We start from the raw sequence: 18,480 nt of genomic DNA on the forward strand, positions 1-18,480 counted from the left end.
CTGGAGTCTGGGGTGACTGGATCATCTCATCCGTAAATCAAGGGAGACTGGAGCCTCTGTGATTGGGGGATCATTTACTCTTCGTCCCAAATCACAGAAGACTGGGGCTCCTGTGATGGGGATCCTCTCGTTCCAATAGGCACGTGGGAGCTCTTGAATTGGATCATCCTTCGTACCAAATCAACAAGAGCACTGGGGAGCTCCTGTGAGGATCATCTCCTCGTCCCCAATCACAGAGCACCTGGAGCTTCCTGTGATTGGCAGTATAGGCGAATTTTAAAGGGCGCATCAATTACTGGGGGGGGCGCTGAATTTGAAAAAAAAGTTGAAAAAAAGTTAGAATTAAAAGAAAAATTTTTTTTTTATTTCCATACAACACATTTCCCGGATTTGGATCAGAAAAAGTACATCTTATTTATCTTCTATACTAACCAGAACTACGCCCTATATTGCGTACAGCGCCATAAACTAATGGCGCACCCCCCCCCCTAATCGAGTGAACTGCCCCAGTAAAAACCAAGAAGCGGTTTATGTGAAATAGTTCTTTTTTTGAAATAATGGTTTTAGTGTGCAATTTATGAGGTTTAATTTTGTATTTGTGTTAATTTAAAATAAATCCATACTCCCCAAAAAACGTATACAGGCTTTTATTAACATTTGGAATTACTGTGTAAGCGGCTGCGGGGGGGGAGAGCTCTAAACCTCAGCTCAGTGAGGAATAAAGCACACCTTTATATGAATCATTATAGTTATAAAAAAATAAGAGAATAGATTTTCATCTATTTCTCTTATAGTATAAAATACTACATATGCAAAGTAAAAAAAAGTTTGTTATAATAACAAGAAATAACAGTTTGAAAAGGGGAAGTGATTTGTAAATAACCATAAATAAAAAGAAAAATCTGCTTCCAGTTCTGTTTCATATGGGTGTTGAGCGAGGTATCCATAGATTCCTCATGTTGCTCTCAAGTGCACCAGAATTATGCTTTTTAACTTCAATATATAAAAAAAAAAATCTTCCCGGGGGAGCATGCCCTCCGGACCCCCCAAGAGGAGGTTAGGTCCCACCCCCACTTAATCATGGTAAAATGGATAGGAATCTAAATACATTTGCACACATCTTGTGTCTCATATCCTTTCTGTTTTGGTGGTCATGCCACAACCGTGGATGCATGCGGCGAGTCATAGTGGAGTGTCTGCATTTTGGGGGTGGGGGGGGCGCCAGCCTAAATTTTGCCTAGGGGCAGTAAAATATCAGGTACGGCCCTGCGCACACACACACAGTGAACTTGACCATGTCTCTCTCACTCAGGGCGTCGGAGATGTCCACGCTGCAGCGTGGCGTCCGTCTGGCAGATCCACGTTCCCAACCGCCCGCGCTAGAAGAACCAGCATATCCCATAATGCACACACATCCCATATGATTCAAAGCTGTCTGTTGGGAATGAATAATCATACCCTCTGACAGAGGAGGATGTTTTAAATTAACATGTTTATGTCTTGGTTTGGATTCATTTACAGCTTTAGGGTCTGTTGTTTTTTAATAGTGGCGAGCCGTGACTTTTATATCCAGGCCTCTGACCCCCCCTTCCCTCGAACAAAAAGAGTAATAATAATTTTGAATCATAAATCTAATCGATAATTTATGATCTATAGATTTATGATTCGAACATTGTTAAAAGTAGGGTAGACATGTGGAGAGTTATCCGCTGAACAAAACGTGCATTCATCGAACAGGTTCGTTTTCCACAGATCATTATTATTCCAGCTATTTTCCTAAACCCATTGCTTTTTGGTCGAGGGAAACCAGCGCTTCCTTCAGGGGTTTTAGACGCGTCAACGAATTACACATATGATGTTTGTCAATTTAATAAAAGATAATTTTGCCAAGTACAAAAAATAAAAATGTGTCGTAAATGTGAAGTAACACTTTGTGTGAAACGCTGAATGAACTACATCTCTGGTCTGCATGACTCTGTCACAACAACACACGTCACTACTGTCTGTCAAAAAAGTGCTGACTACCCTCACCTACTCAACACCACCCGGATCTGCGCGTTTCTCGGTCCGTATGTGGTTGTAAGGCAAGTGTCCTGACACTAATATATCCATGACACACCTGAGTCGTAGGAGAAAACAAGGTTGTTGGCCATGTTAACATGCTTAAAGTCCTATCATGCCAGGAAGCTTCCCGGGGAGCAGCAAGGCACTGGGGGACTGCTGTTCAGGTGGCATTCATAGCCTGGGCAGTGTCGATGGTTGAGGATGATTTGATAGTGCCCTCTGGTGGTCAGCAGTGTGGTAGGTTATCGAACTCTGAGTTTATGTTGAGCTTAGAGTCTAACCTGGTGTATCTTCCAGAAAGCCAGAGAGGCGACGAAGTGGGCTCGGTTCATTCTCACCCGACCCTATTTGGTGATGTGCCATCGAGCACTAATGTGTTAAAGCATGACATCGATGTTGGAAATGCTCATCCAGTTAAGCAACATGCGTATCGTTGTCACATAGAGAAAAGGGAGGAAATGAAAAAGGAAGTGTGTTATCTGCTTGAAAATGGCTTAGACAAGCCTAGCCGCAGCCCCTGGAGCAGTCCATGTTTACTTGCTCCTAAATCTGACGGAACATATGTCTAATTCGTGGCACAATTCAAACGGGATCGAAAGATACGTTTTCTCTCTCCATTGACTTCAATACATATTTTTCCGAAATAAGGTCCCATGGAAGTAGATGGGCGTGACTTCGCCACTCTATACACATGCATAAACTTCACATTATAGGGAGGGTATGATTGGTCAATTGTACTGTCATTTGACATTACTCTCTCGTTCAGTTAGCTGGCCTTCTGTGAATTCATAGCTGGACCGCCAAAGGAGCTTCTTTCCTTTAACCCTTCACATTCCAACAGAAACTGAACAGGCAGATTCAAAGGATTTATTTATTTGGAAATGTTATTTTAAATACAATTAAATCAAATTATTTTTGGCAAAACTAATAAAAAATATAACTAAGCAAATATTTAAAAATATATATATTTTTAAAAAAATGCTAAGCTAAAGGCGGCTAATCTTTGCGACGACGTTAAGGTATCTCATTTGGTCACTTGTTAGCTGACATTCACCAGTGGGGTATTTACTGAGGCTTATGTAACTCAGACCTTATTTCAAGCATCTAACGAGAAACCACTCAAGAAAACGTTGATTTTAAGCCAAGGGAACTGGAAGTGGTCAAATGCTGACTCATATCTGGGTTTTAGGACTCATTCCTGCACCACTCTCTTAACGCTGCTTCTACATCCCACTTCTTGCCCCCATGCACCTTCTTGTCTCCTTTTTTCCTAAACTCAATCTCTCCACACTCCTCACCTCTTCTCTTTTATTCCTCCACCTCCTCCTCTCTCTGACTCTGAATGTCAGTCCAACCTTGAATAGTACACTCTCAGGTTGAGCAGTGTGAATTCTACTGCATGTGTCAGTGAAAGTGAATACGTGATAAACATAGACAGTTCTGCATGGAGACAGGCAAGCATTTTTGTTTTTCTGCACCATGTGGCGACATAACGCTCCCTTTATCACACCATTTCTTCGTGTATTCAGCAGCAATCCTGCTTTGTTGGCTTCGCTTTGATGAGATCAACGGTAAATGAAGAGATTACATTTTTATTTTGTCAGGGAAACAGAACGAGGTTGCGAGCTTTGTGCACCATATTCTCCCGCCATCTCACCCACCGCCACTGACATAGCAGTTCATGTGTGGCACACATTTCACGTTGGTGTGTGTATGTGTGTGTGAGTTTGTGTCCACTGTGTTGAATTGTGTGTGTTTTGGTGATTTAAACTGTGCTCTTGAAAAAGACCATTAAATATTCAGCAGTTTCACACTTTCCGAAAGATTACTGTTAGCATAAAAAGTCTGTGCTCTTGCCTTTCTGTACATATGTCTGCTTTTTTTGGATGGTCCTTGTGTTTTTTTAACGATATTACAGCATCACTTTGAATGCAGCACTCTTTCTATTCATCTGTTTTTGTGAATATCTTTTACAGCTGTATTCTCTGTGTTTTTTATCCTTGTATAATTGTGTACACAGGGTTAGCATAGTAATATTTTTAAACATCAGTGTACCTTTTGAATCTTAGAACCGTAAAAGACTTGGATCACTGTGGAACAATTGGCTGCCCTAAGTTCACATTTCCCTTGAACTCTATCGCTAATAGAAAGGGAGATGTTTTATAGAGGATGAACAAAGAGTTGTTCATTGACGGCCCTGCAATCATTCATGTTCACTATGAAAAGGCTTTAGCTCGGCTTGCACTGAAAGAAAAGAGTTCCTGCAAATATCTAACAACAGATCTAATCTCGGAAACTAGAAAGCATAGTGTAACCTCTGCCTTCGATGCAATTTAGCTTTGCACTTTTGCTTTACAATGTAAACGTAGGTTTTTGTCCGCACATGGATTCAGATCTGCATTAAATGTAACAATAGTAGTGGTACAAATCCTATTGATTGAAGTAGTGCTTTGTTGTGAACATTGAAATGTATCTTGATTATGGTAGCACTATCTAAAAGAATAATCAAGTAACTAGTTGATAAGTGCATTTGCTTTCTAAATGTAGATGTGATGGCTACGCAAGCTTTCAGCCACTGAGAAACTAATTATGTGAATGAAAGCCTACATTATTCTTTTTGGAATAATTGAGCACGATATGGTCCAAATGTGTCAATATTGGTTTCCATTTGTAGCCAAAACGTAGAGTTCTCCAAAAATAAATGGTCAGAAATCTTTTAAGGCTTAAGAATTAGTCGATCTTTCTTCAATTATAAATCCAAGAAACCTGCAGAACTTTGCGTCTACGTCCCTCTGTTTCAAAGTGTTGTGGTGTTATCTCTATCAAACCTATTCTATAACACCAATAGGCATTGAAGTGTTTGACATGTTGTGATATCCTACAAACAAAGAAAACTAAAGTATGAAGGCAAATAAAGGCAGCCAGTCTTCTCCGCAGTGATTCCAGTTGATTGCATTCTAAACACGAATATTTCAGAAAGATAAATTCTGCGTAAAATCTATAAAGAAGTTTTTTAAGCCCTTACCTCTACAATAGGAACCTTGTTGAAGCTTGTATAACACGTCTGCTTCTTTTTTCTCCTACTCTCCCTCTTCACCTCCGTCCTCTTTACCTTTGTCTCTACGTCCCTCCCTCCTTCCCCTCCCTCCCTCCCCCCGCTATATCCCTCTCTTCCCGGGCCCAACAGCAACCTCCAACGCCAGCGCCATGAACTCTCTGACCTCCCTGGGCACCCTGCAGGGCCTGGCAGGCGCCACCGTCGGCCTGAACAACATTAATGCACTAGCAGGTAGCGTCAATAGTGAGTATTCACCCTGCCATCAGCGACTCCACCCACACCTCCGCTTACCTCCATCCACACCCATCTGCAGCAACGCCACACACACTGTGAGCCCATGCAGAGAGACGCAGCGGTACAGTTCCCGGCACATTAGAGTTCGACAAATGTGCGATTTTCAAGGCTGTAGCATGCGATGTTGCGATTTTCTTTGTGAAAACAGAGAATTCCTCTTTTTTTAGCTTTCATTTGGAGAACTTTTAACAGAAGAGAACTACAAATCTTAATAAAACCCATTTTAAATTGTTTTATTGTTAATAAATCCTGCAGAATTTCTCCTGGATTTTATCTAAATGATATGAAGGCCAAAAAAACATATCACAGTATAAATTAAAATCAATTTTAATTATAGTAAATATACTAGTTCAGTTTAGTTTGTGGGTAAGATTTGATAATTTATCAATTTTCACAGAATAATTTCCTCCATTAAAAACCTACATTTTCTAAAAATTAAAGACAAGGACAACGGAAGGAACTACAATCAAAGCCTCACAGCCTCTCTCTGCAACTCAATTGCACTTGACTGTAATGTGTTCTTACTTGCTCAAATCCAGCTACATCCTCCACTCACCTGGCAGCAGATCTTCATTCCATTCATCCATTAATCCTTCTCTCCATCCGCTTCCTGTTAGTGTCCTTTGTGCTGCTTGCTGAAAGAGCGCTGGTGTCTTTGTTCCACGTCGCGTTGGTTTCTTGTTCCATTGATGGTTTTTCTGCCATCCCTACAATAACGATTAACTTTAAAGTGTATATTAAATATTTGACCAATACCCTGACCAATACAAAGTGAATGTTACCTTTCTTATAATATACAATTATATTTAATTTTGTGGTCAAATAAATACAAAACCTGACCATTTTCATGACATCAATACAAAAGTGACTAGTTTTGTGTAAAAACAACACACTACACAACAAACATGGACATTTACAAAAAGTACAGAAGTCTAGCATATGAGTCAGCTTATACTTGCCGAACAAGACTAAGGTTTTGAGTAATAAAGAAATTACAATTTTCCTCCCATAGTAGTTTTATAATAGGAGGTTGATGATTTACTGCTTTGACGCAGAGCGGATGCATGTTTTCTATCATGTTTTGAGAATCGTGCGGACTACGCGGCTCGTGCGGCCTGACGTTGTGTTTTGACTGTGTGTCCTGCCTTTGACCTCCGGGGAGACGAGGCTGGGATCTTAATCAGAGCTGTTATTACAGCAGAGATCCTGTACCACCGGCCTCTTCCACCACATTATTCTCCTCTGACCTTTAGCGCTCCTCGGCTGTATCCGCTGTATCTGCTGTGTAAATCATATACACGTGTACTCAGGCGCACACTGGTACAGACACACACACACACACACACACACACACACACACACACACACACACACACACACACACACACACACACACACACACACACACATGCTCATCCTTTTAAACAGAACGGATCGCTTTCGTTTTGCATCCCATTTTGTCCCGGCTAACCCCTTGTCTCCGCATTGTGAACCCCCTCTCGTCCATCCACGCTCCACCAACCCTCATTTAAACACATCTAGGCCTTAATTGAATTGCAAAGGTCACCAGTGCAATTATTCCTGAATAAATGAGTGACCTATAATCCGAAGCTCTGCGGTGATAATTTATTTCACTGTGTCTGACGGTGAGGCGACAGGATGCCGAGCCAATGTCAGACCCCCTCAGACAAGTTGCCCTCCACCGTGATATTAAGCCGTTACAAGCAGCTAATGAGTGTTACTGCTGCGTTCCTTCACTTTTCAAACCAGACAAACCCCCCCCCTCCCTTCCCTCCCTCTGCGCTCCACGTGCCTGTCTTCAGAACCAAAGTGAGACGTCACAGGCTGGAAACAGCACATCAGTGATTGGACTTTGGCAAAATAGAAGGATTATGTGATATTTGGTGAAGTTGAACCATAATGGGATGTAACACGTCAATGCCAATACATATAATACGGCATTTAAAATAAAATTGAACTAATACATCCATAAAAACATATCTGTGTTTTTATTATCTTAAAAATTGAACGGACAAATGACTACTGTGGATTTAAATGTAATCAAACTAAGATAAGCATGAGATACGGTTATCATGATCAGCTGTGACAGAAAATTAAAATAAAAAAGTGAATGAACTCACAATAGACATTGGTACAAATATTTCTCAAGAAATGGACGCTACTTCACGACCCATGATTCAATGGATAGTGTATTTTCCTAAAGCGAAAGGAATAGGTTTAGAAATTAGTTACAAAGTGTGTTTTCTCGTGATCATTGTGGTGTTTACATTTTGTCAACTGTTTTCTTTGAGTGTGTCTTTTTGTTTGTCACTGCGCTGGCTGTCATCAGCTGTAATTTAATGTTAAAAGTATAACTTTGTACGTCCCGTGTTTACAGTTGAATGCCTGTCTATGGATGTGTCTTCTGTGTGTGACGTTTACAGTAAAGTCTTTGTATGTGTGTGTGACGTCTGGTAATATTTGTGAGTGTGTGCTAATAACATAACCTAAAATGGGAGCGCTAACGAGTAAGTGCACTCTTCTTTCTTTATTGTTGGGTTTTATGTAAAGTTGCTCAAATGCTCTCAGGTATGGCGGCACTTAACGGAGGCCTGGGTGGCGCAGGGTTGACCAATGGGACGGCGGGCACCATGGACGCGCTGACGCAGGCTTACTCAGGGATCCAGCAGTACGCCGCCGCCGCGCTGCCCACCCTCTACAGCCAGTCCCTGCTGCAGCAGCAAGGGGCCGCCGGCAGCCAGAAGGAAGGTCAGTAGCCCGGGGCCACGAGTCTGCACATCACTGCTGCTCAGTGGGAGTCGGCATCACAGTGTTTACAGCAGGAGGAGAAACTCAGAGAGAGGCACAGCAGACATTTAAACAAACCTAGAATGATCCTTTTAATACAAGTAGTGACAAATCAAGTTAAATATCATATCAGTGAAGTGCCACATACATTTTGTAGAGTAAATATGTGAAGACACACTTATTTTAAATGGAGCAGAAGTGGAAAAACACCAGGATTTCTTTTTGATTCCCACTCCCAAGTTTAGTTTCCTGCTAAAAGATAATATATTAATATAAAGATGTTTTTTCCTGACAATAATGCTTAGGAAATGCTTTTGATGAAGCTGGATTTTTTTGAGGTATAAAATAGAGTGCATTTACCAGAAATAAAATATATAACTCAGTACTTGACAATTACTTTACTTCTTATTTGAAAGGAACTGCACAATATTTATGTTCCAAAAAAAGTAACATTTAGTAAAGAGAAGGGAGCATTTGTGTTTTATAAGACCTCTCTATTCAATATATTGAAAACAGTCTACATACCAGTTATTTTGCAAAGTACCACCCCCAAACTGAAGCTGGCAGTTGAATTGAAATGCTCACTAAAGCTTTTAACGACATTTTTGAATAAAAAACAGATGATCAAATGTTTTGTAAAACAAATAGAGCCAGGTTTGTTCGTCCATTTCTCATCTCTGCATCCAACAACGATTCATTTGTAAAGACTCTTTCTTCCTTCGACAGTTCAAAACCCCGCAGGAACACAAAGATGTGACAAGGTTCATTTAGCAATGAAGAGCATATTTAATGATGGGGAGAGATCTGACCTAATAGGAACAGAATGTGTAATAAAAAGAGGGGGGTGACCTGCAATAAGACCCCTCTTAAGAGAGACGGCGCACAGCAGAAAGAAAGAATGAATCAAAAGCGAAATGTTCATTGGAGAGTGGAAATACTGTTATTAAATGAAAAGCATTCATTTTTGTTTAATGTTCAATACAATTGGAGAATGTTGTTTAAAAGCAATAACCAACCCAAGGTCACGCCGTGTTATGCGTCGGCTCTGTTCCTATGACGACAGCCACAGTGTGTGCTGCCCTGCCTGCCAGTGAAAGAAATGACCTCACACTCGCTCTGCATGTCCGTCCCCCCCCCCTTCAGGTCCCGAGGGTGCCAACCTGTTCATCTACCACCTGCCCCAGGAGTTTGGAGACCAGGACATACTGCAGATGTTCATGCCTTTTGGAAACGTGGTCTCTGCCAAAGTCTTCATCGACAAACAGACGAACCTGAGCAAGTGCTTCGGTACGTGTCACACACATCTGCAGATATCTGTCGCTTCTTTAATTGCTCAGTCCGCATTCGGGATGGAACTTTTGGATGACTTTTTTGTGGTGGAATATTCAGTAAAAATTGTATCTTCGCAATCCTGTGAACTCTGTGAATCATACTACCAACTAAACTTGTATTTGAAAACTCAACCTAACAAAATCTAGCTACATTCACAAGCATACTTAGAAATGTGCATATGTGTTACAAATAGGTTATCATTAATTTATTCATAATATTATTTGCATTATTTAAAAATAAGTATGGCCTTTAAATATATTTGTATGGTACTTTATATCTGCTACTGAATATGAAGCTCTTTTGTCATCACTTCCTGAAGAAGTCATATTTACGCTTTTCTATGGGTATTTTTTATTTATATATGAGCAAGAAATTGTTTAAACAGATTTTAGGGAAAAAAATGGCAATGTATTGAAGTCCAATGTCTTTATTTTCTCCAAAATGAGTACCAAATTATTCTTTCCACCACATTAAGCAGGGAATGATCAAGTAATTACAGGACCAGTCCCATTAAGCATCACTCTAAATGACTAATTCCTGTAATTAATGACCACTCAAACCCAAACTCCAAGATAGTGAGGGTTGCAAAGGATAAACTGTTGTTGTTCTCATTATTCAGGTCAACATTTGGCAGGTACAAGAAACTAAAGAGAAATCTAAGATTGATAGAGAGCCAAGCTGATAACATGATCCCCTCCTGGACTGGGACAAGTGACTTATTTAAACCTAGCACAACAATTCTATCTTTGTTGGCTTGTAAGCTTCAATTTTAGGGTGAAATGGATTGAAACGATTTCCTGTGCCTAGCATTTGTCCATGTTGACAACAAAACCTAAATATAATGCATCTCCATTCCTCATGTAGCAGCTCAGGGAAAAAGGAATAAATCAAGCATGAATGTGGTATACAGCAGACAAACAGGCAGCAGGGATACTTGACAGACAAATGCATCGCGAGGACAGCTGCGAGACAAGCGAGACGAGTAGTTCACTGTCAGGTTTCAGCTCCAGATTTTACAAGAGGAAGTGAATCGTGCACATGCTGTAGAAGACAGCAAAAACATAAAACACAAAATAACTTCCCCTCCTGCTCCAAAACCTTTACTCTGAAATGTTGACCAACAGTGACCTTTGTCAAGCTGTTGATCAAAATGTTGGTGGTTGAATGTTTGTGGAGTTGTGTTTTTGTGATATCTATTTAGGATTGTTTTAAGGATTTTGACGAATCATGCCTCATAAAATGTCCCTACACCCCCCTATTTGCTTTTCTATTATGTATATTGCGTTTGACTTACAGTAACTCTAATAGCTTTTTTAATGCGACAACCCCTTTGGGAGTCATTACATTTGAATCTTTCTTATTGTGTAGCAGGGGTGTTATGTAAAGTATATGTAAACCAGATAAATCAGATCTGGAGACAAGGAGATGTTGAGAGTGCCTCTTGTAGTATTTTACCAGTTTATTATAACACAATTATTTATAAATGTATAACCAAGACCCATTCTATAATGGTCTCTGTCTGCATTTCATTTTAGTGTCAGGAAATCTGCTACAAAGAGAGAAGGCATAACAGACAAAACAGACTTGCAGAAATGTTAATGTTAAATAGGGAGCAACAAGGATTACGGGAAATTCGTTCTTCATTTTAGGGGATGCAAGCAAAAACATACAACTCTCATTACGCCCTCCCTATACTTTTTCTGCGGCTTGCCCAGGTCTTGTTCACAAGCTTAGTTGCCTCCATCTTGGCAAGATAATAATTAAACATGTTTCTGACCTTATAGTATTTGCTGACACAAGCTAGTAATCTGTTAGCCAACAGGTTAGCTAATTTTCACAATCCAGCTCTTGACTTTACATAGCCCATTTAAAAAAAACAATAGTCTATCAAATGATTTATTGGAGCTAAAGCTAAATGTCCAAAGGTACGTTATCCGGTAAACAAAAAACAATTTGTCTACACTCTCTATGCATCAAACAGTAATACATCCTTATAAAGGTTAGCTAGCTAGCTAACAGTGGTGACATCCGGTGAGGGCACATTAGCCGTGTGCAATTTGAGACGCCACTACATGGTGGAAATGTAGGCTACGCACTGCTCAAGTGTTCACAGAGCACAACATGACAGTGTACTAAGAAATATATCCAAAATGATACACTGTAAGTCAAATAATAGCATACTAGCTAGGTCCAGCTGACATTCTAATTTACCTCCGCTCATGCAATTTAAAATAACCAAACCTATTTTTATAACTTTTTTAAATAATTGAATGTTTTAAGACACTTAATGTTGCAAGTTTAATGCCAGTAGGAAAAGGAACTTCCTACGTTAAGTTTCATATCGGCTACTTTTTCACCAACTCTCCACTTTTCTCTGGTTTTCTCAGGCTTCGTCAGCTACGACAATCCTGTGTCGGCGCAAGCAGCGATCCAGGCCATGAACGGCTTCCAGATCGGCATGAAGCGGCTGAAGGTGCAGCTGAAGCGCTCCAAGAACGACAGCAAACCGTACTGATCTTAGCACTAGGGTCTATCTGCTCCCCATGTTAGCACTGCTAGGGTAAGTCCCCCAATGAAAGGTGAAAATGAGAAACAAAAAAACAGCAAACCGAGCCACGACCTCTCTGTACAGGGACTGGGGGTAGGGGGTGGGGGAGGGATGTGGGAGGGAGGGGAAGACGACCTACAACCACCATGAGGGAGACACACACGCCTTGTTTATTTTTTTTCTTGCTTTTTTGAAGATTTTTGTGTTAGCTTTCAAGTATTATAATTTATTACACCTTTTTTTTTTACACACATGAACGCTTCCATTACCGCCATTACTTTGTGCAATTTCTTTTCTTTTTTTTTACAATGGAACGAAGTAGCTATCTTGGGTAGCTTTTCTAAAATTTTGTTTACATTTTTTTTTATTTCTCAATGATTATTTATACATTTTTGAGGACTAGTTACAGTTGGAAATGAGGTAAAGACAAAGGAGCCATGACGATTTTTAAACCTTTTTTCCCCACTCTCTCTCGTTGAGGCCTGGCAAAGGGTTCATTTTTATTTTTACACGCATGCCGATATGCACATTCGACCTTTGACCTCCGGTGTTGGGTGCAGGCCGCCGCTGCTTCTCCCCTCTATGCCTGTTGGCAACCCGGGAGCAAAGGCTGCAAAACAGTGGCCTCTTTACACTATAGTCAGTTACACTCCACCAACAAAAGAAGAAGAAGAAAAAGAAACACTAGCACCTTATTATTTATGTGAAAAAATACAGTTTTTTATTTCTCAGAATGTGACAAAAAATAAATAGTAACTACTTTTCTGGGTCAGATCACATTGGTCTTTGTTGTGAAAATACATATAACAGCATTTTCAAAACAACATCCAGGATTTGATGAAGACTATAATGATAATTATAATAATATAAGAGTTTATGGGTTACGGTGGTAACTGCAAATACTTGATGTCTGTTGAGAGATTTAAAAAATAATTCAAAGTACAGAAAGCCACAGGCCTGTAAATTTTATTTGTAAAAAAAGCAGTTCTATTTTTATACAACATTTTTACTGCCTCAGATAAAAAAAAGGATTTTATTTATTGCCTATCGTTAAGTTATTGGACTCCTATAAAGTATACAGCATCATTAAAGTAGACCCTCGTGGAATTTGGGTTCTACTGTGTTTTTTCATGTTTTTTTAGTGCAGAAACCACAATCACAACACACTCCGCTGCCATTCAAACCGCAACCCCCCCCCCTTCCCTCCCTGTGTCATTTATTCATTCACACACTCTGTGCTAATCGATCATCCGTTCATCCATCCATCTCTCTTTTTTCCCTCTCTCCATCCGTAGTGGGACTACTTCTTTACTTGTCGAATTTCTACCTTTGTCCTCGCAATTTTTTACTTTGAGTGTTTGCGTTTTTTGTTTGTACGTAGCCCCTCCCCCCCTTACCACACCCTTACAAAGATTTGGAACATGTAAAAAAGGAAAGAAATTTGAGTCTCCCTTCCCCTCTCCCTGAAAAAATGTGACTATTTTCTCCCAAATGACAATATCCATCTGGGATCTGATGGATAAAGCTTTGGGTGGTCTCTGTTTTGTGTGTGTGAGTGACTGAATGTGTGTGTGTGTGTGTGTGTGTGTGTGTGTGTGTGTGTGTGTGTGTGTGTGTGTGTGTGTGTGTGTGTGTGTGTGTGTGTGCATTGTTAGCATAGACCTATAACATTATATGATAAAAAAAAAATCAAAGCTAAAAAATTGCCAATGTGAGTTGTGTTGCTGTTCTGCCGGTTTGCATTGTTGTTGTTGTTTGTTGTTGTTGTTTCTCCTGATTTTCACAAAAAGGCTGTAGTGTTGTGGTGCTCTGGCTCTCTGTGTGTAACTCTCTCCTCTCCCCTGTGTTTTCTTTCCCCCTTTTAGAACAACCCATCTCCATGCCTGTTAGCTCATCGTTTGCCTAGCATGTCTCCGTGGCGTCCAAACAAAAAAAACTTTAAACAAAAACAAAAAAATCCCCTCCAAAAATAAAGTGTCATCGTCCTCCTCCCCCGTCATTGTTTTTTCTGATGTCTTTTCCGAGCTCACCTGATCATAACCTGGTTCTCCTCCTCCTCCTCCTCCTCCTCCTCCGCTGCCTACTGACCTTTTGAACTTTTAGCTTTTTTGGATTTTTATGATTTTTTTCCCCGTTCTTTTTTGTGTTTTTTTGCATGTGACCTCATTTGGATCTGTTTTCTGGGGAGGGTTTCAGGGAGGCAACAAGGGAGGGGAGGGCAAGAAAATGAATCAATGTGAAAAAGATATAAAGCTGCATTCATATGAAAAACAAAAAAGACTGAGATTTTTACGGAAAAACAAATGTTCTTTTTGGAAGAAAAAAAAACCTGTGGCAAAGTGATTTCCATTCAGTATGTTTTCCTGCATTTTCTTTTGTTTCTTCTTCTTCTTTATGTCAGTTTTTCCTTTCTTTTATTCTTCATTTAAAGTAAACTTGAAAGTTCACTACAGGAATTGGCGCGTCATCTTGCTTCTGGCGCCGATGAAAAACAGTCCGCCAGAAGCAGTCCGCGCCAGTTTCTCTGAAAAATAAGACTACTTCCAAACAGTTTTGAATAAAAACTGTCTGATCAATATTAGACTCTCTCAGAGCTCTCCAATGGTTTTTACATTTTTCAGGCAGTGTAAAGTTTTTTGATAAGGCCATTTTAAGTGGCTCTGTTTCTCATTCAAAGTCTATATATAGAACCACTTTTTTCTAGAGTAGTTTAAAGGTAAAAATAAAAAAAGACATTTGCCCTGTTTGGGTGGGAGAAATGCTACCTACTTGTGTCACCTTTTGCTGAACTGACTCACAGATAGACAATCCGTGGTTTAAATGCACATGATGAAATGACCTATATTTTCTACTGTTTAAATGTATAGAGGAAAAAAAAATACTAAGATACTTGTAACCTGCGTTAACGTCGGTGCTTCTCGTGAGTTTAGTTGTGGTTTCATCACAAGTCTAACGGTCTTAAATGTCTCATGTTTTTCAAGAGAAGACAAAAAAATCAGTTTACTTGAACAATAGACAAAGCCTTTCATATTACTATAATAGTTACTTTGTTGATTTGTTTCTTTTTGTTACTTCTTTTTTTAAGGAGTCCCTATTTGCTAAATTTCTTGTTGGTTAATTAGCTATATAAAATTCCTAAAAATATATATAAATATAAATATATCTATATATATAATGTCAGCTTGTGAAGCATCAATGTCATTATTATTTTATTTCTCTCGTGGGAAACAATATTTAGATGTGTTTTGTTGTTCAGCAAAATGTCTTATAATGAAAAAAAGACAAGATCAGTGGAGTTTAGTGCCAAATTCTGAAGGTACTTCCTGCCTAGCGCGTCAGTGTATTTCTTGTGAAATTATTTGATAACATGGGTATTTTATTATAAGTGTTTTGTATGGATCCCTCATATTTAAAAATATAGATTTAAAAAAGAGTTTGTTAACTTGCTATTCTGTGGTCTTGTTGCCTGAAAATGTCATGTTTGCTTTTTTTCTTTGTAAAGATGTAAAAAAAAAGTGCCCATGTGTCATATATATATATATATCTATATACACGCACACACGGACACACACATTCTCGTGCAGACCTCACAGTTTACTTTCTTGTTGTGCATGAGAGCCCCTGAGTGTGAACGCCTCGACAGCGACAGCTACCGCCCGCCAGCGTGCACAAACACACTTTAACACACACGCACTGATATTTTTAGCCATTGTACAGCCGTTTTATTCATCAAAGCCTTATCACAAATGTTTGCACTCCTTTTCTCTCTCTATTAGTATCTCGCGCACACAGGCGTCACTTCGTATTGTTTGGATTGCTTTCTTTCGATTGATTTCTCGCACGCTGTCCCGCTCCTCAGCCGAAAAAAATAAAATTGAGGTGAGAGTCATACGCCTTATTTCTCTAAAATCCTCTTCAGTTGAGTTGAAAACATTTCTGAGACGGCGAGGATCATTACTTTTGTGTATCACCTCATACGAGAACGCTAGCTTTCATGATGTAAGCACAGGGTAAGACTCGCTCGCACAAAAAACGAAACTCGATCTCTTGAGGTAAGAAAAAAAAAAGCACACGCCGTCGTCCGAAGACAAAAAAAAAGAGGCGGGACGTTCCGGAGCAAGTTTGATTTCTTAGCCTTTCACGTCTTTTATAAGTGGTTGTGAAACTACTCCATATGTGTGGTATAATGGGCCAAAATCATGTTTAGATGCCAAAGTGTGTTCTCGTAGTCGAGCCGTTTACATGGCACAGTGTTGTCAGTCTATTCAACTGCCCCCCATCCCCCTCCCTGAAAGCCTAGTTTACGGTCTGCAAAAAAAAGAAAGAAAAGGCAGCATTATTTTCTACAGAAGCTCACCAGTCGCCTTAACCAGGGAGCGTCGTATCAGTATTACAAGAGTAGAAGATGTTGTCAGTGATGTGTGCCAAGTCTATATTCACTTGTGTGTGCAGTTAGCCTCCCACTCGTCAAAGTTTCGCTCTTTCCTCCGTGAAATGACCTCGAGGAAGGAAGCCGCTCTTCGTCTGCTTGTTGTCTCCCAAGCTAACCGGAGTTAGAAGCGGCTCGTATTATTGGACTAGCGACAGGGGAAATAAAGCGCTTGTTGGTTGGAGAGGAAGGGTTACGTCCACACTGGCTAAACAACAGCCTGAGATGGAGGCTTTCATATCCTCTCAGACCCAAACTTTAGTGGAGGGAGGCGAGCAGACTTTTCTTTCTCCTAAATGCAGTACACATGAGCCACAAACAGCCATAACTACCTGTATGAAAGCTGGTTAATCAGTGTTAATGGACCACTTTTTTCTGACTCGCGCGTGTGCAGGGTTTCGCATCGTTTTTCGCTGCAGCATCTATGATTCACACCTCACTTTCGCACAATTCACGTAACTTTAAAGGTGGAGGCTACACAATCTGCGTTACTCTATGGCTGTGTGTGCGGGTACAGGCGTTTTAGATGTCCCCCCCCCCCAAAAAAAATGTTGCCAAATCTCACAGAGTTGCACACAGCCTGACGTCAAGTGTGAAGCATCTTGTCTTTGTTTAAATGTCGAAGCACAAAAGGGTCGTAAAGCAGAGTTCCTGTGGAGCGGCTCACCTCAGGGGCTTTCATCGCCGATGCTCGTTGTAATCTTTCTATCTCGTCACTTCTCTGTTCTCCTTCTTTCTTAATTATCTTAAGTGCTATTTATCAAACAATGAAATTTGAAAGAAAAAAAAAATTGAACTTGTCGTTTCTTTGCATTATGGCTTATGTCAAGTTTTTTGAGGAAAAATGTTTTGTGTCTTTCCGTGACGTAAAAAAAAGAGCTTGTTGTCTGTAGAGATTATCCAATATTTTTGTTTTGGTTTGTTTCTTTTAATTCTCAAAAAGGTTTTCAGTAGTTTCAAATTGTCTTGAGAGAAGCCAAAGTCAATGCATTTCAGTGGATCCTGTAAGCGTGATGTATGTTTGTTTGACAACACTTGGAAATCTGTCACTGGATGGGATTTAAAAAGTACAAAAAATGCAGGCTTTCCTATTTCTACAACTGATTGTACTTATGCATTTTGTACCAGTGGAATTTTTTATACTGGAGATTAAAGGATACAACAAAAAAATCTTAGAAAAAAGCTGTCTGGCCTGGTGGTGTGGCCTGACCCTGACTGGTCCCCGAGTTTGATTTCTAGCTGGCATCGAGAACGTTGGCTTTTGATATAAGATTTTCTAGAAGATCTTTGGCTTTATTTCTTTCACTTCCTTTTCCTCACTTGAGTGTTGTTCTTTCTTTCTGCCTTCCTTTCAGTCTTTATTTCGTTCTGAAAAACAGAGTGTAGGTGAGTGTCAGATCTTTAATTTATGCTTTTTAAATAGTTCTAGCAAGTTTGTCTATACAACAGCGGTAAGTTTCATTTGACTTCTGTATTGTGCCGTCTACACGATAAGACAATTATAGAAAAAGAAGGTATAGAAATATTTAGTCACCTTCAGTGGATTAATGTATTAGTTTAATGAAGAGATCAACTAATTAGAAACTTTTTGCTTTTAGCTGTTTAGATTTTTCCGGTTTCTCTGTCCTTCTCTGTGAACCAACTGTGTAGCTGAAGCAGTCAGAATTATTTTTGTAAACGTATGTTCTTGTGTGATGCAGTTTTTTGCTTCTGTCTCCTATATTAAACCATTTTTCCTAATACTTGTCTCTCTCTGTGTTGTTATGTTCCAGTGGCTGTCTGATGTTGTACTGTTTCACAACCTCTCCCTGTCATTCTCTCCTTTCTTCTCTCTTTCGATTTCTTTCATAGTCTCTCGCTCATTTCTGTCTTTTACCCTCGTGTACACATTTTTTTGTTTTTTACCACAGTAAAGTTGACTCCATCCCCGGTGACAACTCACTATGC

At 39.8% G+C, this 18,480-nt stretch overlaps 1 protein-coding gene across 1 annotated transcript in view; it reads left to right on the forward strand.

Moving 5' to 3' along the window:
• The window catches only part of LOC104966523 (cugbp, Elav-like family member 2), a 334,875-nt gene extending 316,602 nt beyond the window's left edge, over positions 1–18,273 (forward strand). The window contains exons 9-13 of the mRNA XM_010795708.1: positions 5,252–5,353; positions 8,006–8,185; positions 9,368–9,511; positions 11,944–12,116; positions 13,970–18,273. Of these exons, the coding sequence (XP_010794010.1) occupies positions 5,252–5,353; positions 8,006–8,185; positions 9,368–9,511; positions 11,944–12,071 (554 nt within the window). The 3' untranslated portion in view covers positions 12,072–12,116; positions 13,970–18,273. The remainder of the gene's footprint in view (positions 1–5,251; positions 5,354–8,005; positions 8,186–9,367; positions 9,512–11,943; positions 12,117–13,969) is intronic.
• Positions 18,274–18,480: the final 207 nt, after the last annotated feature.

This window comes from Notothenia coriiceps, unplaced genomic scaffold (assembly GCF_000735185.1).
Source record: "Notothenia coriiceps isolate Sejong01 unplaced genomic scaffold, NC01 NC01_scaffold00037246, whole genome shotgun sequence".
Classification (NCBI taxonomy): Eukaryota; Metazoa; Chordata; class Actinopteri; order Perciformes; family Nototheniidae; genus Notothenia; species Notothenia coriiceps.